Genomic DNA, 22,970 nt, shown 5'->3' with positions numbered 1-22,970 from the left:
TTGTTCACGTACGCCACTGGCGGCCATCGGCGGCCACCAATTGGCGAATCCAAAAATCTAGACGCCCTCTGCCGACTGAATTCCGAAACTACTTTGTCAGTACTGCAAAGTCAAAACAAGTTTTGTTTCTTATGTTTTCTCTTATCTCACGTTGTCCAACAAAGTATTATAATAATTATTTAGAGAGGTTATATTGGGATTATTGTCTGGGTTTCTGCATAGAAATATTGATTCAGAAAAAATATTGGAAAAGGTATTCATACCAGAGTGCTTTCAACTGGCAGGAGTTAGGTTAAACGATTTTTCTTTGCGAGAGTTTTCTGCTAAATCCAATTTCATACTTTTCATACTTCCAAATGAATGCTTTTTCTCATCTGTAGAACTTGCTCCATGAGCTTAATCATATTTATGTCTCTTGATATTTCAGTATCAGAAATACCTCTATATCATAACATGGAATTGAAATATTTTAAAAAGAAACTTTAAAATTTCCACATAAAGGTTTACTTATCAAGATGTTTATTTTCTACCTCCTTCACAAACTCAGTATATGCTATCTCAACATTAATACCTAGGTTTACTTCAAGAAAGAATCTGTGAAATAATAGGAATTGGATCACCAATATGATCGCTCGATTTTATTCCACAATTCATCTCTTTCAAATGAAGTATTTCCAAAGAATGTTTGATCTTTGTTTACGAAACGAAATCAATCAATTCACTTCCGATAATTTAGATAAATATCTTGATTTACTAGAAAAACTCTGTTAGGCCGTACAAATCTCGAAGAGTACTGACAAACGTCAAAGTTTATTTACATTTCGCAGCGCCCTCAACGGTAATTGGATTCGCGAATTATATCCGTAGCAAAGATTATAGAGCCTAACCTAACCTAACTCTATAATCTTTGATCCGTAGATAGAGGATCTCTATCTACGATAATAATATCGATGTTTTCAAGGAATCGATGTTTATTGCACATCCCTACTACACAACATGTCAAAATCAGCTGCTCCACAAGATCAACATAAACTCTAGATTCAAACTTCAAGGAATTCAACTTGTTATATATGAATGTAGTATTCCGATATACATTTGATTCTTCATTCTGAAAATTCTCATTAGTAACATTAATAAAAATGACAACGAGAGGAACAAAAACCAATAATACTACCAGAATAGAAGTAGAAATTGAAAAAAATAGAGAGGAGGGTAACTGGTCAAAAGTTATTGAGTTAGCTGAACAACTGAAAGACAAAACACCAGAATTTGGTGAGTGATATTTGTAGCCCATTTATACTTAATTGAACTAACATTTCAAAATTGTAGTGTGCCTCTGCGATTTTCTTATCGGTGAGGGTAAGTTAGAAAATTACATTGAGGAATGGCCACCGATTGAAACGAATATTAGTAGAGCAAAAGTATCCTTAATTGAGGCCAAAAGATATCTTCATCAAGTTACCAATGATGCTGGAATAAAGGTATCCAATTACTGAGGTGCTCTTTCCATATACTGATACTTTTTGTAGGCAGGTGTTGCTATGGATGCTCATCTACTCTTAGGAAAATTGCAATATGCATGTGGTCAATATGCGGATGGTATAAAACATTTTGCGGCTGCTGATTTGTCTAACCTGTCTGAAAAAAAACTACCTCTGTAAGTCTAGAAATTGTCGTTGTCCATTAACATTTGTTTTGAAAATATCATTGGAAGAAATTTCAGAGCTCACAAAGAATATTCAATAATATAGGGACAGATCTTAAGATAGAGAAGATTGATTCATTTCAAAGAGTCTATTATATACTACAATGTTCGACATTTCCTACAAAGTTATTATTCATTATTTCCCTTCTCTCTAATGTGTGAATCAAACCTTGTAACATGGAAGCCATGTGAGGGCCAGTCCAGCTATTAGTAGATCTATGGTTTTATGCCAATTTAAAATTACATGTAAATGTTTCCTCATCAACACTTTCATGTACGATGGTTCAAATTTTGAACCACTCTTTTTGTGTACAGTACAGTTCAGTGGTGTAAAATTTAAACCACCATATTATTCAGTCTTATATCTAATAGGGACACGGGTTTAAATTATACATCTCTATAGCAACCCTTTATTGGGCTTTATACAGTAACATGACACCATTTGTTTTGACTGATTGATTTTCAGTTTTCTGCCAGCTTATTAACGAACAATCCAGATATGACTCAAATTAAAAAGTGAAAAAGTATGCGGAAAAACGAAATTCATTTAGTCCTACTCTATTTTTTTCTATCTTTCCAGTTTTGTGAATGAAATATTGATATACAGGGAATTGTTTCGAATCGAAACCTATTCATTAATTTTTTCAAGGTCGAACCTGAAATAAGAATTTCATTATTATTTTTATAGACTCCATAGTGGACAAAAAATTTACGGACCAAATATTAGAAAAATTTGAAGGTTGGTTCATAAGTTATGATAAATTTAATAAATGAGGAAAATCAATAAATCACCATGTATCTTGGTAAAAAAAGGAGGATGGATTTATAAAATAATATGAAGCATCTCGGTGTTCTCTATCTCCCTCTATCTCGTTTGTATGCACATTTTCCAATATTTCGAAAACAGATTATACCTAAAACTCTCTAACGGAATCGCCCTAGTACTATGAACTTTCAATGTTATTGTTAATAAGTTATTTGTTGCTGTGATATTAATTAGAATCGAGTGTGTATGTAAAAAAAAGAGAATTGTCAAAAATGAAACTCTTGTCCAGGCACGAAAACTTCTCCTCTTCAAATAATAAAAAAATCTAAATATCAGACTGTCATAACAGGCCCGTTGCCCTCAATCTAAAGGATAGGGTAGATCCCCGACAGTTTTTAAGTGTGAACGTCCTGTACTGCAACGGTCTCCTTTTGTGTTGTGTCGTATATATTTGATCTTTTGTTTATTTTCCTTACATCTTCTGCTATAAATCTATCTCAACTTTAGTGTGAGAATTTCGTATTTGTCTCCAATGTTTCGCAATGTTTTAAACCAGATGAGACAAAATCTGATACCCCATTCTCGTTCTCTTTTTCTGAGAAACTAAGAAGAGTAGTAGTCATTTTTGGCCACCTACTTTTTTTTTCGAGTTATAAGCGAATATTGGAATAATGGCGATTTCGAAATAAATTTATATCTCCGCCAATGATGATAGAGCTCTGAAATTGAAACATTATTCAGGCACTTATTTTAGTAGAATCCAGTGGCGTGCTTGCCTTTTAGCAGGATTTTTAATTACGAAGCTATGACCCAAAGTTATGTTTTTAAATGGAAACACAACATTTATGTTACATTTTTTGAAAGCTTAATTTTGACTGATCAGTATTAGCGGAGATATAAATTTATTTCGAAATCGCCATTTTTTTCAATTTTCGAAAACAAAGGAAGGTGGCCAGAAATGACTACTACTCTTGTTAGTTTCTCAGAAGAAGAGAACGACAATGAGGTATCAGATTTTGTCTATCTCCACTGGTTTAAAAGTTGTAGTGCTAAAACATCGAAATTTGCCCACCCTGTACAGTTTTCCATTATATGACGTGCATCCTCATCTTGTCCCATGTTGCATTTACATTTTTCATCTGTTTTTTCAGGTCATTTTAAATATGGCAACATATTGCAGTGTTCCGTTAGTTATTGTGTGGCTTTGAATGTCAGTATAAGAATTTCTGTTCCGATGTTCCTACAGTTTCTGTATAATTCTCATTCAGTTTCCCCTCATCCCTACATTTGCTGCCACTCATACAGTCATACATCATGTCCTGTTCCATAATTTTCTTTCTATGCATCTTTTCTGTATTACCTCTGCTTATGCAATTTTTTTAAGTGTCTCTGTGATGGTTGTCTCCTGCTTATTGTCTTGATCCTTGAGTTCTGTATTATTACCTCGTTCTTTGTTTTCTTTCCAATATTTGTATATAATTTGGGACTCTAGGAACCATGGCGTTATGCCTGCTAGTCTTGCAGTGATAAGGTTGATGTTCTCACATATGCTCTATTTGCTAGTAGGAATAACGGTCTTTGGGTTGCATCCAAGAAATAACCAATGTTGTAAGCGTCTATTCGTTAGTTTGTCGAGTATTCTTCCTAATGCCGAGAGTAGGCTTTTTGGTCTAAGTGTACCATCCTTTTTTAGTATCCATATCACCTTTGCTAGTTTCCATATTTTAGAAAATCGTCCATATTGCAGACATTTGTTGAATATATGCCTGATTGCGTGCCAGTTACCTTTATACCATGTTCCATCCCTGTACTTTTTCCTTTCTTAAGAACTGTTATTATTTTCCTAATCAGGGGTTCCCAACGTGTGCCTTTAAGGCACCGTTAACTGAAAATGTGTGGGAACTCCTGAATCTCTTTCCTATATATGTCCGGTTCAATGGTGTCATTATATGTGTATTTCTTGTGTTTAATTTTTCATGTCCTCAGTGTCTTGTAACTAGTCTTTTTGTGTAAAGTATTTGTTCATTAGATATGTGTTTCTGTCTGCGTCATCAATTGTACCCGTATATGTGCCGTCGTCTTTCATAATTTTCGTGTTCGTCCTTGTTTGCTTTATATCAGCAAATTTCCATAATCTGTCCAACGGATTACTCTCTTTTTCTGCACATGCTCTATTTACACCTGTTCTTCCTTTTTCTTTTACACATTTCTCATTCTTTCACATCTCAACTATGCTTTTTTTCGATTTTTTTCATTTAGTTCTTGTTGTTCTATTCTTCTGTATTGCCTCAACTTCTGGCTATCCGTAATCCAATCGGTTTCTTTCTAATATGATTGACACATATTTCTTTGCATATTTCTTGTAACAATAATGGAATGATCACGCCTAAACAGGGAGGCAATGAATACAATAATAAAGATAAATTCAGATGCATACCACCCGCCGATATGAATATCAACAAGTGTTACGATCTGAATTGAACTAGCCAATTTGCCATCGTCAAGGCCCCAAATGGAGTACGCTCCATCGAAGAAAAGCAGATGCTGACCATGGTTTCGGTCTCATTTGACCTCATCAGAGCAACATAGCATTTTTCTCCGATGGAAAACGTTTCTAATTGATGGAACTTTATTCAATATTGGCACGTACTACTGGGTACTATACATTTACCTAGAGCTCCACCCAATATGAAACGGTGTCCGATTCAATCCCCTCCAGAAAGAAACGAAGACAATAGCATATGTCCTATATTTTCTCTAATTCAGTACGCCGATTCGCTTTGCGAACGACAGACGTGTGACGATTTGAGAAGTCTGGGAACACGTTCAGATCACGGCAGAAATGATGCCAGCGGTACAATAATAATAGAATGATCACGCCTAAACAGGGAGGCAGTAGATACAATAATAAGGATAAATTCAGATGCCTACCACCCGCCGATATGAATATCAACAAGTGTTACGATCTGAATTGAACTAGCCAATTTGCCATCGTCAAGACCCCAAATGGAGTACGTTCCATCGAAGAAAAGCAGATGCTGCTTAATCGGACACCGTTTCATATTGGGTGGCGCTCTGGTTAAATGTATAGTACCCAGTAGCACTTGTCAATATTGAATAAAGTTCCATCAATTCCAAACGTTCTCCATCGCAGAAAAATGCTATGTTGCTCTGATGAGGTCAAATGAGACCGAAACCATGGTCAGCATCTGCTTTTCTTCGATGGAGCGTACTCCATTGGTTGATATTCATATCGGCGGGTGGTATGCATCTGAATTTATCCTTATTTCTTGTAACTTTTCTGCCTTTACTTCAAGATTGCCTTCATCCCCTTTCTCCATTTCCTCCATTTTTATTTTCCGTTTTAATTCCCTTTCAAATTTCTAGAACTGCATTCTTTTTTTCTTTGATCTCTATTTATTTTCTCATAACCTAGGAATTCAGCCGACTGACCAGGAATATCAAATATTTCAAGAGGGCAACGTTTGATTTCTATGTAAATGTAACGGCGTCGTGGTAAACTCTACTTTTCGAAAGGTTTAGGCATTGTTCGCGTTCTCTTTTCGGGCATTCCCAGGTCGGTCCAAAAATTTAAAAAAAAAACTCAACTATTCCCCACCTCTCGAAGAGGGTGCATGAAAAACTCCTCAATAATATCGACACATTGTCGCCAAAACATCGTAAGCCTCAATTAAATACTTGCCTTGTGCCTTATTATATTACGATATTTTGGCAAAAATGTGTCGACATATGAAAAGTTGTGTAATCTAAAATGAAAATTGATCTGTTCTAACATTTCTTTACAAAATAATTAATACTGATTATATGAATTTTGTGCGTTGCTTTTTATTGTAATTAGCTATTAATTAATGAAAGAAAAATAAAACGAAAAGAGCAGGCAGCACTCAAAAATACTTGAACATAGCAAAGTATTATTTTGTTCGTTATCTTCATTCCCATGGAGAAATTCCTTAATTCCTCATTTACTTTTGCATTCATTTCAAGGCGTAGCCTGAGGATAGTTGCTGAATCATATGCAATAAAGGGTCTTTGCCTCCAAAAAGATGAGGGTGCTGCTACTAAGTTCAAAAAAGCAGGGAAGGAAGAAGATATCAATAAATGTTTCAGCTTAGCTTCAGACCTGGGTTTACTTTACATGCAAAAAATTGAACAACAAAATCAGACTTCTGTGGTAACAACCCTGAACACAAGTAAGTAAATTCATATGGTTCCCTCCAGTATCTTCTCACCCTCTGATAGAAATGGCGAAAATCTGGTGCGAACGGCCTGCTCCCTCTTTTAGGTATTCCGGTTTAGAAAATTATCAAATGTGTTCTTTCGAGTTTATAGTCCCTCAACGTCACAAAGTGCGAAATTTTTGAATACTCTTTCGCTATTTTGACTTGGGGGACTTCCGTGAGGACCTTCTCTTCCGTTTTTTTATAATCCTCGTTATTTTACTATAAATTTTATAGCTCGTAACATTTATATCGATTGTTGTTATTCTGAATTAGTTCAGTTTAATAGATTATTTTCATAAGAATAAGAAAAAAAATTCTGGTGCCTGCGGGAAGAGGACCTTTTGTCGGTTCAGAAAAATATATTTTATATTTAGTAAAAGTCCTTGGTTTTCGAGATATTGGAGATTTTCGAAAATTCAAGAAAATTACTCCCTTCGCCACTCGTTTTGGATAGTATTCCTGGATAGATGCTCTATAGAATATTATTTATTATTTTTGGGGCGCATGAATAGTTTTTCATGAAAATAAGATCTAACTCAAATTTTCCGTTTTGCTTTTTTTTCCAAAGTGCAACCTAGCGTGGTGTGAAAAATAATATGGTTACCTGAGTGCCAATGCAATAAAAAACATGCCCGTTTCATTGAGATTCCGAAATGCTATAACTCTCTGTGTTTTCAGCATTTATTACAAAATAAATTCCTATTGTAATCAGTTGAGGCATAGTCTAATGTAAACCCTGTTTCTAAAATTTTTAGCAGCTAAAATGAGAAATGAAAGATGAATAAAGCAATCATCCATAAGAAGGTATCGAGCTAAAGCTGATGATGGCCCCTTAGAGCACCTTTTGTGAAATTTAATTCAATGAAACGATACTTATTTTAAAATTGTTGATATGCAATAAAGAAAGGATTCATTAGAAGGTGTAGACTGTAGAGCATGTATTAGAACTCATGGTGGCCAATTTAAACTTTTTAACTTCAAAATTGAAACTTTATTCGATGAAACGATATTTTAAAATTGTTATTTTGTCTCGTTTTCTTTCATTATTGAACCCCACCGTTGTGAAATCAATATTTTCAAGTTAATTTCAAGTAATGAAGTAAATTTCAGCATTTTTGTAACAAAGGTCTTGACTCAATGTAATAGGAATTAATTTTTACCTTTTTTTCTTAATTACAAATGTGCTGAAATTCACTTCATTATCTTTAAATTCGCTTAAACATTATTAACTTTATAACTATAGGGCTTGATAATAAAAGAATACGGGGGAAAATCAATCTTAAAATATCGTTTCATTGAATCAGGTTTTACAAATAGTGTTCAAAGTGGCCATCAGGAGCTCTACTAGATGCTTTACAACATCTAATGAATGATTGCTTTATTCTGCTTGCAAGTCCTGCTCAAAATTAAAGAAAAAGGTTTACATCAAACTCTGCCTTGACTCATTGTAATAGAAATTTATTTTGTATTTAATGCTGGAAATAGAGTGAGTTATACCATTTCAGAATCTCATTGAAACAGGCATGTTCTTTCTTGCTTTGGCACTCAGGTAACCATATTATTTTTCACACCACGCTAGGTTGAACTTTGAAAAAAAAATAAGCAAAAGTTAAAATTTGAGTTAGATCTTTTTTTTATGAAAAACTATTCATGCGCCCCAAAAATGATGAATTACATTAGATAGAGAATCTATCCAGGAATACTATCCAAAAAACAGTTTGAAAAAATTTCTTCATTAGGAGTCTTGCATGCAAAACGAGTGGCGAAGGGTGTAATTTTCTTGAATTTTCGAAAATCTCCAATATCTCGAAAACCAAAGGATTTTTACTATATAAATTATATTTTTATGAACCGCCTTAAGGTCCTTTACCCGCTGTCTCCATATTATCCATTCATTACGCCACACCCTGTATAGTCCATGCAAGAATATTTAACATCTGGGGTGGCTATTTAAAATCAAATTCAAGTTAGTTATAGCTCATAAGTTAGATTTTGTGTTGTAAAATTCAGGTTGGTATTGTGAATAAACGGTGATCTATAAACCTAATATGTATGTGAATCTATGCGCTGACCGACGATAATTTGAATTTTTTACTGTTCTTTATGTTCTCAATTCAATCGTAATAAACATAATTTTATCAATTTTGTAACTTGATAAATATGCTCTGAATTTGAAAGTTTCTTCTTTTCGAATACTTTTCTAGCTTATATTTATACAGTTTTTGACAAATACTTCAACAGTAGATTTTTGAGTTCAAAAGAAACACTTTTTTCCTTCACTATTTTTTCCGAATCGGCTCGATTTGAAAGATACAGGCTGTTGAAAAATCATAAAAAAATGTCCTATATCTCACAGACGGTTTTATCGGATGAACTGAATTTCGAAATATAGTTTTCAATTTATTTGATTAATCTTTTTCGAACACAAGATATCACCCAAGTCTTCCAGTTTTCTCATTATGACCATTACGTAACATAAAAATACCAAAAATCCAAAGAACCCAACCCTGAAACTAAGTTCTACGCTATCTAATGAATATTTGAACGTGTTCTTCATATTTTCTCGTATAATTCGCTAGTAATTTGATGTTCAAAAATTAAAAAATATCTGTGAAATTTGAAAAGTTGGATACTTTGGCTGTATACAAATCTGTTCAAAAGATCCACAGATGTGTAGTGTCACAGATTTAGCTAGTTAATCTGATGGTAATTTCGTTTTTCGAGCGGTGGCACAGTTCATTATGAAAACTTGAAATGGCTATATCTTTTTATCAGGGCCGAATCGGAAAAAAGATATGGGAAAAAAGTGTTTCTTTTGACCTCAAAAATCTACTGTTAAAATATATGTACGAGTCAAAGACTCGCCCTGTATAGTATCTTCCTTCGACAATGTTAAAATTTATGTAAGTTTGTTTATATTGTGAAAATTAGAGTGCAAATCAGAAATATTCATTGAAAGCCTAAAAAATGACAAAGATCATAACCGTGAGAAAAAATTGTGTAACTATTTTTACAGCCTTGAAAAAGAAAAATTTCAACGAAACATCGGCCTAATTAAATAAACTTGTACAATTGAACCTAGTCTTGTCTTATGCCTCTGAAACGCACAATAAATACGGTCATTTTATGGTTCAAATCGATTTTTCAGGTGGAACACATTCTCCACAACCAACGGGTATTCAAAAATCGCTGGGTGTTGTACTTGAGCAAGCCATGCAGAATGCACCCATGTTGCTTTTACAACAAGGAAAACTCGAGCAAGCTCTTGAAAGATATAGAACTACTTTATGTGCAGTAGAATGCTCAGGAATAACGGGTGTACGTTTGAAATTTATGTGTCAACTAGCTGAACTTTTACTCCAGGGCCAACTAGGAGAAAATTATGTATCCCCGCTAATGATGCCGCAAAAATCTTCTTTATGGAAACCTAAACATTATGCTTCTCTTAGCCAGGTGAATGAAAAACTATAAATCAGTTGCAGATGAAATGAAATATTGGTATTCGCATGAATTGTGCTTTTATTCAAAAAATTTTCAAGAAGCATGATAAACACGCTTGTTCTTGTTAGTACAGTTTTTTTTACTGTGTCATTCATGTGTATTAAAATAAAAACTTTACATTCAATTACTTTTTACAGTTCATTCCTAAAAATCAATGTGAAGAAGTGATCCTTCTTCTTTCTGTAGCTGAGTCTATGGCTGTCAAAAATGCTGTTTTGTCCCAATCTCCTGAGTTCAAAGAAGCTCGACTCAGTGCATATATAGAGGCCGTAAGGGTGTATGATTTATTAACAATAGCTACTGTTAGATGGGGTCAAGTAGCTCTTCTTCAAGAGGTATGTTATACTTTTGATATTGCATTTGGTTTTTGACATATACTCGCTTTAAAAATGAAATGAAGTAACTGATAAAAAATCATACAATTCAGAATAAAATATGAGTTTTCTTGAAAACTGTTGATTAGAAGAATATATTCAACGTTACAAATAAGTTTAAGACGATATCTTCATCTGAACAAAACGTTTCAGATCGAGTTAAGTGTTTAATTGTTTGATATCATGACCTTCAAAAGAAAACAAATGTCCGCCATCAACAAAATCGACCACTGTGGTGTATAAAGTCACTGTAAAACCAGTTACACTGACTCTAACGAGACAGCAGCGACAATTGTGATCTCGTTTTTCATCGTTTTTGCATAACATGGCGCATTCCGAATTACAGATGCTAGCATTGTAATCTGTCCTTTTAAGCCGCCATATTCTTGCAATAGTTCCAATTGTCGCCACTGTCTTGTTAGAGTCACTGTAGAACCGGTTGACCAACAATGACATGCATTGGACTTTGATATTTTGATACAATAGCATCTTCACGCACCTAACGATGCTCTTGTGATAACGAAACATGTGTCGTGGTTTATAAACTAATTTTTGTGAAAAGCGTATTATATATTTATTATCGTCCACTTCAATCCAACCTTTTGCTATGTTTAAATAATTCAAACTTCATTCGTTATAGTAATCTTTTGTTGCAGTCTCTTGAACGTTCCATGAAGTTTTCCTTCGAAGAATTATATCTTTGGAAACAAAATGCCCTGAGTCTTATTTCAATAGGAAAATACAGTTTGGGATTATCCGTACTAAAAGAAGTTATTCGTCTGGATCCCAAAGCTATAAATAACTATTTATTAGCTGCTAAAATATGTTACCAGTACTTAAATTTACCCCAAGAGGGCGTTAAATATGCGAGAGAAGCTGTCCTGAAAGATTTGGAAAATAATTCCGGTTTCCTTGGCCGGGCCTACTTGTATGTCGGCATTGGTTACCATCTATTAGCTGAGGCATCTTCTCTCAAAAAAGATAGAGATGAGTTGAGGCTGAAAGCATTGTCTCAATTGAGAAGGTAACATGAATTGCAAAACTTCAATGAGAAATATTACCTTTACAATTCCTTCTAGCGCAGTTGATTTGGAACCAAATGACCATCTTTGTCAGTATTATCTTGGGCTGCTGTTAGCTCTGACAGATCAACTAGCAGATGCTCAGCATCATGTTAGAATGGCATTAGATCTACATCCGGAACATTCCGCCACTCTGCATCTACTGGTTCTACTTTTATCTGCTGAACAGGAACATAAGCATGCTCTAGCAATAGTGAATAATGCTCTGGAAGAATATCCGGACTCGCTTAATCTCATGTATCTCAAGGCGCTCTTGGAGAAACATGAAGAAGGGCCAGAAGTAAGTTGAATAGATCGAATTTGTTAATGTACTCAGTTATATATCTCTCTTTCAGAAAGCACTCTGTAGTGCGAAACAGATGTTGGAATTGTGGAAAAATCTTTATGAAGGTCAAACAAACTCTGACATGCCTGAATGTGATCGGAAAAGTGACACTAGATCGATATTTCAGTTGTACCCTTCAGAAATGTCTGACAAAGATTCGAGTGAGTACATCTTTTCTGTTTATTAGATTTGTTTATACAAGCTGTATTCGGGTTCGGCTTTCGGACAGTCCGAGAATGGTTCTAGAACTGCGCAGAGGATTCGATACTAGGGCGAAACAGTTTTGCGCAGTTTTAGAACAATTCTTGGACCGTCTAAAAGTCGGAGCTACAATCTCTTTATAAATAATTGTACAGTTGGCGTTGAGTTTTTCTTTGCTGCTCCTTACTAAAGTGTATATAGAGTAGAGAGAAGGAGAACCGTAAAGAAAAAGTGTCCAAAAAACTTAGGAATAGGAGGCGCTGCAATCGCTGAGAGGTATCAATAAACGCGATTTCATTTTATTGCAGATTATGTGTCACCGCAGTTATTTCTGATGATTTTTCAAATATGTTGCTCCATATCATTGCATATGGTTTCATTGTGTTCGTAGCGAGGGCCTCAGGCCGAAGCCCGGATAGAGGGCCAGCGGCGAGGGCCATAGGCCCTAGCCGGGTCAACGAATAAACCCCTAAAGGAGGATATATCCAAAAAGTGAACCTACCAAATAGGTAGAACTATGGGCTTTCTAGTTCTTACTGATATTAAAGATGTGTTTGTTTAGTGGAACAAGACGTCCTATTTTGTTGGGAACTTCACTATAGTGTAGAGAATTCATTCAAGTAGGTTTTCGTGTAAAATTTGTTCCTACATGATATAGATTTTTTCCATAAATAAGTCGTGAATGAAGCCGTTGATTCCAGGCTTTTATGGAAGATGCTCGCTCAACAATAAGAGATAGAGGAAAATGTGCAATTTTGTAGAGCTTGATTGAAGTTCTATAAAAAGTCCGCGATAGCACATACAGGGTGGTCCAGAGTGCCGTCAAATTACACTAGAAATCTTGAGTAATGCAAGTAGTTGGAGAGCCGAAGAGGGAAATTCGGAATTTACTCGAGAGTGTCAGATTAATATAAAGGGACATACCTTGGACTCTGTAGAGTACCTCCACAAAAAATTAGACCTGTATATGGGGGGAATTGTCTAGGACAGTGTTAAAAAATCGAGGGTGTTATGATTTTTAATTAAAGAGTAGTGGACTGTATTAAAAGATAATTGAGTTGGAGATGGTATAAAAACATTTATTAAGTATCATTCACAACCATAAAATGAATATGTCACCTGCATGAAGCTAATACAGTAAAAAACAACTAATATTAACCATATATTGAAAATTGATTGCGAGAGCCTCCTTTTTCTATCAGAAAACGCGAAGGTTAGAATACTGAATTTTAAAGAGAAGACGCGAGAGTACAGAGAAATAGGCCCGAGGTGAAACTGCAATGTCTAAGTCTGATCATCAACGAGAAATCGATACATTAAATTTGAGTTGATCAATAATGTTAATGTAAGTATGAGCAGAACAAGAGTAGCACAAGTTAAATGAGAAGCACAGAATTAATGAATTTGAGAAGCACTAGAATATTAAAAATAATATGAAAAGGGCAATAAATTCTAATTAAATGAGAAGTTCGATAATAATTAATTAAATGAAAAGGAGAGTCATAATTAATATGAGAAGAACATAGTATAATGCATATACATTGAGATGATCTTGAAGAGTGCAAAAATTTATCAATGAATTCAGCATTTACAGAGACGAACTGCTTACAAGTAAGCACGATTAGAACGTTCATCAGAAAAATAGAAGAAACAATTGATAAATTAAGAGAAGTCATGAGAGTACTGAGTTGAATAAATCTCTAATCGTAGATTTTGAGATGTGCTGAAGGCTGAGAAAACTAACATGCATGTTGAGTCCGATGAATGAATATAGAAGAGCAACAATGAGAGTACATATTATAAAGAGTAGACCATACCAAGTGAGTAGACATGAGTGTTCGAGCAGACTTTCCAGGGTGGAGCCTAGGTCGAGGTGTATCGAGCATTATCACTGATCGCTTAACGAAACTTGAGGTGTGCATATCCTGTTCTGAGGAAAACAGCTACATCCAGGGTCCACCCTGGAGAAGATGAGGATTCATTCATCTGAAACTCAACACCATGAATTAGTCATATATCTAACGAGGTGATCATAAGAGTTGTTATAAAAATGATTAAACTGATTCTAATAATAAAGAATATTATGAGCAGACAATGAATCAGTAATCATTTTTATTGAGATGGACTTGAGAAGTTTCAATCCTGGTGCTACATACCCATTTTCATGTGAGAAGATCTAGAGAAGTCTGAAAATCTATATAAATCATGAAATATAATAAAATATATATTTCTGAGACGGCAATGGTTCGAGTTGTCTTGAGTGGACGTTTCAGGTGAGCGGTGCTAGCAAGGATTATGAATCTATTTCAAGATTCTACAATCTCTTGCACGATGGTCATGAAAATGGTGTAATTTATAATTTTGAGTAGTCTGAGTGTACTTTACCTTATGAGAAGAACAATTTAGCACCAGGATTGTGCGAGAAGACTTAAAAATTGAGAACAACTAAAAGAGGTGAACTTAAATTGAGGTGTTACAAAATCACATTGATAGCAGCGCGAAGTTAATTCAACGGAGCTAACAAAGAGAATCTTAAGAAAAATGTGTAAATGTGTGGTTTTTCACTCCTGAAAAACACTGAAAGTGGGGCCGCTGCGTCGTTCAACCAGCGCACCGCCGAATCGGAGTACCATACGCGGCCACCGGAGCTGGTCAGGAGCGTAGACTGAAGAGAGGTCCGAGGAGGGCTTCGCTCAATTTTTAACAGACAGCCTGTCAGAATAGTAAAAAAAACGATCATTGTACATACTCGAGCGTGTCAGATTAAGATATATGTGGTTAATTACATGTTGAAAAGTATATAGTCCCTTAATCTGACAATTTAAGCGTGTCCAAAATGAGTGGGAGGGCGCCAATGTTGCAAAAAAAGTCACGTGCACATTCTCGAGCGCGGTGGCTTTTTTCTTATTTTGAAGCTAATGATTCAAGAATAACGGAAAAAATATAATCTGACAGTTTTAGCAAGCCGAAACAATAAAAATTGGCCATAAAGGTCACAAAAATCAGTTTTTTTGAATTATCTCAGCTCCTGGACTTCAAATCGCTTTCAGAAAAATTCCTTGTTATCAACTTCTAACTGTCAGATTAAGAAAACCCCCTCTGATTAGTTTCAGATTAATGGGTCAACACGTCTGAGATTAACCATCTGTATGAAAATCTGACACGCTCGAGTATGTACAAGTAACGATTTTTTTTTGCATTTTCAAAGGACCGCTGTAATCTTGTGTCACATTTGAATTGTCAGTCCCTTGAAAAGTAGCTTCTTTTGGGTCCAATTAACATATCCTCAGAAAATATGACACGCTCTAAATTTATTTTTTTTACCATTTTCAACTCTCACGTACGGCCAGCCCCACCACGCAAAGTGTCATATTTATTTTATCAGAGACACGTAGTTCATATACAGTATCTTAATCTGACTCGCTAGAGTATGCACAGGGTGGGCAAAATTGGTGATTTACAACTTTCTCAACCTAACGAGATAGAGGAAAATGCATGGCACATTACGCTGGTCTTTTTTCGAGGAATTATAATGCCATCAACTTTATTACTGTATCTTCTTTTGTTTTCGAGTTATAGGTCAAAATTAAAATTTCAACTTTGGTCATTATCTTCGTTTCTGTTTGAGCTAGGATGAAATGAAAACTATAATTTTTTCCAACAGGTATGTTTGCTGAGCTATAACATAAAGATAAAAACAGTAGTTTAAAATGACTTAGAAACACTGGGGGCGATGTATGATATATTTCTGAAACGAAGAAAAAATGGCGATTCTTACTAAATCATTTTAAACTACTGTTTTCATGAGAAAAAACACAACTTTATGGTATAGCTCAGCAAATAAACCTGTAGGAAAAAATCATAGTACACTACTGGATTGCTATCAAAAAATGTCTCCATTTCAATATCCTAGTACAAGCCTATTTTGGCCTATAGCTCAAAAACAAAAGAAGATAGAGGAATGCAGTTGATGGCATTATTAGTTTCTCGAAAAAAGACGACATGAATGGTACATTCATTTTCCTCTATCTCGTTGGGTTAAAAAGTTGTAGTTCAGGTATCACCAATTTTGCCCACCCTGTACACTTGACGATTTTTATTACATCTTTGAGAACCTGCAAGACGCTTTCCCCACCGCTGAAAGTGCATACATCATAGAACCTTTTTTTCTTTCTAACATCAAATCTTCAAAATTCTCCACGACGCTCGAGTAAATCCCGATTTAGCATCGTCGCCTCCCCAACTATTACGCGAGCGAAGCCGTCGACTGGAGCTAGATCTCAAGTATTCACAATCGAAATCTAATTTCACTAAATTCAATTAAATTCGAAATCATCAAGTTTACTTCAGAAACCCTCTTCTTGTAGGTACGAAGTCGAGCTCCACACAATCTGGAAATCTAATAAAACGCATGTGGTTGCACGAATATGAGTAAAATACAGTGTTTGTTGCATCAAAGTTCCCATAAGCAGCGATTTTTTGAGTCATGGAGATTATTCTGAAACTAATTTCCTTTTTCTTTCGTTAAGCTAGAAATTCTATTATTTTTCAGGTTCACTTCGGCTACAGAATACATCGGCTTCTAGAATTGAACAGGCACTTAGTGAAGTAGCGAGTTCGATGAGCAGTTTCAATCCAAGGCCAGGTCCACATAGGGCGTGGATGCTACAGGTTGAAATATGGCTTCTTCTTGCCGAACTATATTTGGATCTCGATCAGCCTGGTGAAGTACAACAGTGTATAATGGAAGCTACTCAAATTCATCCACTAAGCCATCATATAATGCATACGGTTGGAAAATTGACAGGGGATAATTTGTGACATCTAATCATCATCCTAATAATTTTCCAGAAAGCTTTACTACACATGCATAAGGAACAATGGCCGGTAGCTCGTCAGTACCTACAGAATGCATTGGCAATAAATACTCAACACGTTTCTTCGCTACAGCAGTTAGGATTGATTTATCACCATTTGGAACTTCAAGGATTGGCGGAAACCACTTTGAGGGAAGCTGCGAAAATTGAACCGAAAAATCATGTGACTTGGTGAGTTCAAAACATTTTCATATGCTATTTGTATTTGATGAATTATGCCAACTTATGACGATAGTCAAGTGGTTCTAGCAGAGTCACTCTTTGAAAAGAGTTTATTTAGGAGAAAAATCTCTCCAGAACATTCATTCTCGATACATGATTGAAAAGTATTTTTGAACATCTCCACGGCATAAAGCAGCACAAACCTTGCACAATTTTTTTTTTTTTAATCGGGTAGTGCTGGGCCAACTTCACACACATCCTGGCAATGTATTTTGTGGATTAGGAAAATTCCCGGTATTAACCACAGCTGATAACTAAAAAATGTTGGTGCATCAGATTTCCTCTGAAAATTCACTTTCATTACTTCTTACACTTATGGCAGTCGGCTTTGTTTCACCCACATTGAAAGTTTGGCATATTAAAGTAACGTCCTTGACATTGGCCTGTTTCCCAATCGCATATCTCATCTATGTTTACTCATATAATTTTAATTTCTAGGTATAATTTGGGAAGAGTTCTAAAGGCACTTGGAGAATACGACAAAGCAAGTAGTGCAATGGCGACGGCGCTTATGGAAGAAAAATCCAATCCAATTCTTCCATTCAACTCTGTTTCTTTATGTTTAGAATGAATAGTGAAAATACAAAAGATAACTCCTATTTAAAAATAAATTAAATTTTTATTTTAAGTGAATTATATTATCTTTATTTTGAACCTGATAGATTTTACTCGATAACATCCATTGTATTGAAAAATGTTAATCTTTATTCACAAATTATATAAATTGATATCTATATTATATGACATTTAATGATAAATTTCATTGTCTGAATGAAATATAATTGTTGAACTGAATGTCTTTCAATCTCAAATAAACTGGGTGCAGTGACACGAATTTATAAAATTTCCTCCTTTCCATATCTTCTTGGTCTGCACTTGCATCTAGCCGGCCACGAAAGAATCCAAATGAAAGTTGACTAATCGGTCCGTATTCAGTTAAGAATTTCGGCGCTGCAGCTACTATGGAAAACGTACGAAAAAATTGAACTTTTTCTATGTAAATATAAACACAAAAATGGGTTAACATCACTTTGACGAAAGTGAGAGCTGACAGGAGTGAGTGGCAAGAATATATGAAAATGATGCCATAAAGAAAATCAAGGGTGTGTTCTGTGAATGATGCGCAATTTGAGCTTGTCGAAAATGTGTGGGAGGGCGCCAAAGTTGCAAAAAAAGTCACGTGCACATTCTCGAGCGCGGTGGCTTTTTCCTTAATTTGAAGCTAATGATTCAAGAATAACGGAAAAATATAATCTGACAGTTTCAGTAAGCCGAAACAATAAAAATTGGCCATAAAGGACACAAAAATATTATAAGTTTTTTTTAATTATCTCCTCTCCTGGGCTTCAAAATTGTTTTCGCTTTAATAATAAAATTTTTAGAGCATAATATTTTCTACAGAAATAAGGATTAATTCAGATGAATATCACCCGCTGATATGAATATCAACAAAGTGTTACGATCTGAATTGAACTAACCAATTTGCCATAGTCATGGCCCTAAATGGAAGAAAAACAGATGCTGACCATGGTTTCTGTCGCATTTGACCTCATCAGAGCTACATAACTTCTTCTCCGATGGAGAACGTTTAGAATTGATGGACTCTTATTAATACTGGCAAGCGCTACTGAATACTATCCATTTTAACACGGAGCGCCACCCAGTATGAAACGATATCCGATTCAATCCCCTCCAGATAGAAAACGGGTGGTATGCATCTGAATTAATCCTTATTATTATTGTATTCATTGCGTTTAGGCGTGATCTTTCTTGATTATTTTCTACAAATTTTGTCCGAAGCAATTTTTTTTACGTTTGAACGTTTTTGAGATATATATGGCGATGAATGTACATTAGACTGGATTTCTACCTTGACCTTGGCCTTGGTGGCTAAGCTCCTCGCTCTTATTACCCTCTAGCTCGAAAACGGTTGAGGGTATGAAAAATTGCTTCATACAAAAGTTGTAATAAAGAATTTTATTATCTACAACTTTCATATTGAGTGCAGAAACTAGGTACCAGAAGGGAGATATTTGAAAAAAATGCCTTGTTATTATCTTCAAACGTCCAGATTAAGAAAACCCCCCTCTGATTTGTATAAAAATCTGCATTTTCAATGGACCGCATTTTTTGGTTCCCTTAAAACTTCACTTTTAACTTAAAAATTTGTCAGTAGAACTGTTCGTGCAAAGATGTACATAGACCACGTTTCAGATTAGTTGTTCGTGCACTTTTCAAATTTGCAAACTGGTTTCGAAAATTGCAGCGGGTTTTTTTAAGGATTCAATCGTTCCATAATTTTTAGTTCACCCGGACCTGGATTAATTTAAGCTTCAATTAAGAAATCATTGCCTACTATAAATGAAATATTCAGGATGGTACGCTAGTTATGACCTTATATAGAAAGAAATAAGCAAATCTCTATTAGCCTTTTAAGTATTCCCGCGGTTTCCCAATGAAACTGTAAATATAGTTATTTTCCTGACAAGTGCGGAAAATGCACTTTCCCAAAAGTTAGGGACAATATTTTTTCTACAATCTCCAAGCGCTTGAAAAACAGGGTGGTCCAACGAAAATTTTATACCCCAATTTTCCGACTTTAAAATGAAAATGTGGAAAATCGCTCGGACCCTTTCTACTACACCAAGTACTACCTATATTTCAAGTGGAACGGTTTAGATTTTAGATAAGTATTTTCCGCACAAGTTCTCCATCATTAACTCGTTATTATAGGTATCGAACTTGACACACTTTCAACGCCTAAAAATTCAGAACATCAAAAAAGTTCCATTATTGGGAATGTTCTGATATTGAAACCTCCTTCAAACTTTCTCTGTCCATTTTTTCAAAATTAGTTGCAATATTGAAAAGGACGCTATAACACTAGACCTCTAATTGTGAAGAGATGAGCCAACTATCAAAACACTAAAAATGAGATAACAGAGTGCTTGTACCTAGCTAGTTTTGAGTGTATTCTTCCAGACATTATTTAATTATCAAATATATAATTTTTTGCCAATCTTGGCTGTAAAACAAATGAGATGGGTCAGCACCGAAGGAGAAAATTAACCACTACAAAAGGCTGCTGGGAGGGAATTATCATGGTAATTCCCTTGATTGAGGATTAATTTCATTAGTGTTGGTGCTCGAAGAGAGCTCATCAACTACTCTTCGAATAAATAAATAAATCCCACTTTCGTCCATTATCGCAAATGACGCGATAGACTGATTCTACCAGTTTTCAAGATTGACTTTGTATTTCCCCACTATCTTGAACTGGAATCCTCTGTTGTGTTGAGTAGTGAGTTTATCATAACGAGAAATGTGAATTCATGTGATCACGATTCTCCGTTTGAGTTCATATCTGGAATTGCAGTATTTGTGCACCGAGATTGAAGAAGTGCTTTAGTACATATGTTTTTGATTTCCGTGTTGTGTGACATCGATGTTAATTTATCTTCCGGTGACTATTATAATAGATGAAAGAGTGATATATTCTGTTCAAGTTCGTGCATTGTCTCCTAAGGAATTACTACTAATGAACTTCGGAGTACATGGAGACAGAAACTAGAGGTATTTATCCGTTCATATGCTATATAGTGATTCCACCCGAAAGCAAGCTATCCAAATCAAATTTCTTATTTGGTACTGTTGAAGCAGTCTATTTGAAAAGTAGACCGAATAACACGGATATGAATTGTGCAGAATTGGCATTGTTTTTTCTTCAAAACTTATCTGTTTCTTCTGTAACCCTTTGCTATTTATTTGTAAAGGTAACTGGAAACGGTAAACAACTTATTTCAATTTCAAAAAACATATTCCGTAAAAAAAACGCTTCTTCTTCGGTCCCAGAAGGCAAATGTTTTCAAAATGTTGTCTATTATCTTGTGGTCAAAAATATAACCCTTACGTTTCAGAAAACGTCAAATTGAAAATCTTGGCATGCTGTGGGTATTTTCACTTCCAATTTTTCTACATTCCGATGTGTTTTATACACAACCGACTTTGCATGTCCCCAGAGGCAAAAATCTAAAAGAAGTGTTAAGTGTGGGGAGCGTGGTGACCATTCAATAGATTCTTTTCTACCAAACATTTCACTTGAAGATGATCTGTGAACCATTGACTCACTAAGGTCCAATTGTACAGGGTGGGCAAAATTTGTGATACCTGAACAACAACTCTTTCAACTCAACGAGATAAAGGGAAATGCATTTTTTCGAGAAACTAATCAACTGCATTTCTTTATCTTCCTTTGTTTTCGAGTTGTAGGTCAAAATTGAAATTTCAACTTATCTCCGTTTCTGTTTAAGGTAGGATGTTGAAATGAAAACATTGCTATAAAGCAATCCAGTGGAGTACTATGATTTTTTCCAACAGGTATATATATGCTGAGCTCTAACATAAATATGTGTTTTTCCTTATGAAAAGAATAATTTAAAATGACTTAGAAAGACTGAGGGCGATGTATGATATATTTCTGGGACGGTAAAAAAATATCGATTTGTTTTAAGTAATTTTAAGCTGCATGTTTTCATAAGAAAAAACACAACTTTATGTTATAGCTCAGAAAACAATAAAGAACAGTACGTCTATACATACGTATAGATTGCTATAAAAAAGTGTCTGTATAATGTTTTCATTCAAACATCCTAGCACAAACAGAAACGGAGATAATAACCAAAGTTGAAATCGCCCAAATTTAAATTTTGGCCTATAACCCAAAAACAAAAGAAGGAAGTGGAATGCTGTTGATGGCATTAATTGTTTCTCGAAAAGAGACAACATAAATGGCACATTCATTTTCCTCTATCTCGTTTGGTTTAAAAGTTGTAGTTCCGGGTAGCACCAATTTTGCCCACCCTGTACTGTTCAATTGCAAGCTGAGTTTAAGTTTGAACCCAGATCAACTTCGACAATTCAATTCAATTTTGACAGGTTGAACAAGGTTCAATGTAGAACTGGCTCGAATTTGAACTGTACAACCGAGTCTAAATTTAAAATCGTATTCCCATCTTCATCCAGTTTATTTTGTAAATTTAGTGTTATCAACGGATCTACGTACACCTCATTACTTTTATCGAGTGAGGCAATAGTTCACTGATAATTTTCGACAGAAATGGATTGGTAGAAGATGGCCAATTTAATGGCCACCAAGCTCCTCAGTCTTGACATTTAAGGTTTTTTGACTCGTTTTTTGATCTGGGGACATTTGAAGTCGGTTGTGTTAAAACACATCCTCAAGATGTGATCAGTATGCCGAGAAATTCTACTTAGGTGACGCTTCCAAAACGCAATAGTCGAATTTGAAAATGGGTCTACAAAATAATGCACAAAATATTTTATTGTACAAAATTTTTAATGTTTTTCATGTCGTATTATAACTCTTTCTTTGGTAACTATTATACTCTTAGTACTAACAAAAAAGGTCAAGGATACGGCATTTTTGAAAAGCCAATAGAATTACACCTTCAAAATAAGGTGTCACTTAACCCCCTTTCCCACTCAAGATTTTAGTTTAAAGGCTGCTGTCATCACGCTCATAGGGTTGATACACATTGATTGCAACCAACCGTATAAAATGTTCCCCTACGAACAAAAGTTCAATTCATTTAGCATTTTTTTCTGATTTTGAATGGGGGCTGAGATATCATGGGTAGTAGAGTCATTCGGGGCAAC

General features: G+C 35.0%; 2 protein-coding genes across 2 annotated transcripts in view; both read left to right on the top strand.

The window, feature by feature from the left end:
- The first annotated feature begins 986 nt into the window (after positions 1-986).
- Positions 987-18,123, top strand: LOC123319056 (tetratricopeptide repeat protein 7B). Its single transcript, XM_044905901.1, has 12 exons — positions 987-1,272; positions 1,330-1,481; positions 1,530-1,657; positions 6,477-6,682; positions 9,861-10,165; positions 10,351-10,548; positions 11,244-11,611; positions 11,667-11,949; positions 12,005-12,155; positions 16,748-16,986; positions 17,047-17,243; positions 17,733-18,123. The coding sequence occupies exons 1-12, from the start codon at positions 1,140-1,142 to the stop codon at positions 17,863-17,865; spliced, it is 2,493 nt and encodes an 830-aa protein (XP_044761836.1). The 5' UTR covers positions 987-1,139; the 3' UTR covers positions 17,866-18,123.
- Positions 18,124-20,535: 2,412 nt separating this feature from the next.
- LOC123318633 (protein toll-like) overlaps positions 20,536-22,970 on the top strand; it is a 32,319-nt gene continuing 29,884 nt past the window's right edge. The window contains exon 1 of the mRNA XM_044905306.1: positions 20,536-20,867. The gene's annotated coding sequence lies outside the window, so the exon portion shown is untranslated. The remainder of the gene's footprint in view (positions 20,868-22,970) is intronic.

This window comes from Coccinella septempunctata, chromosome 8, assembly GCF_907165205.1.
Source record: "Coccinella septempunctata chromosome 8, icCocSept1.1, whole genome shotgun sequence".
NCBI lineage: Eukaryota > Metazoa > Arthropoda > Insecta > Coleoptera > Coccinellidae > Coccinella > Coccinella septempunctata.
Note: the sequence above shows the minus strand (reverse complement) of the source record. Positions and strands in the feature narration are given on the sequence as shown.

Excerpts from the sequence above, each read along its gene's own strand:
- LOC123319056 (XM_044905901.1), top strand. The coding sequence starts at position 1,140 with ATGACAACGAGAGGAACAAAAACCAATAATACTACCAGAATAGAAGTA. Across the intron at positions 1,658-6,476 it reads TCTGAAAAAAAACTACCTCT|GCGTAGCCTGAGGATAGTTG; the intron begins GTAAGTCTAGAA and ends ATTCATTTCAAG. Across the intron at positions 16,987-17,046 it reads GCCATCATATAATGCATACG|AAAGCTTTACTACACATGCA; the intron begins GTTGGAAAATTG and ends ATAATTTTCCAG.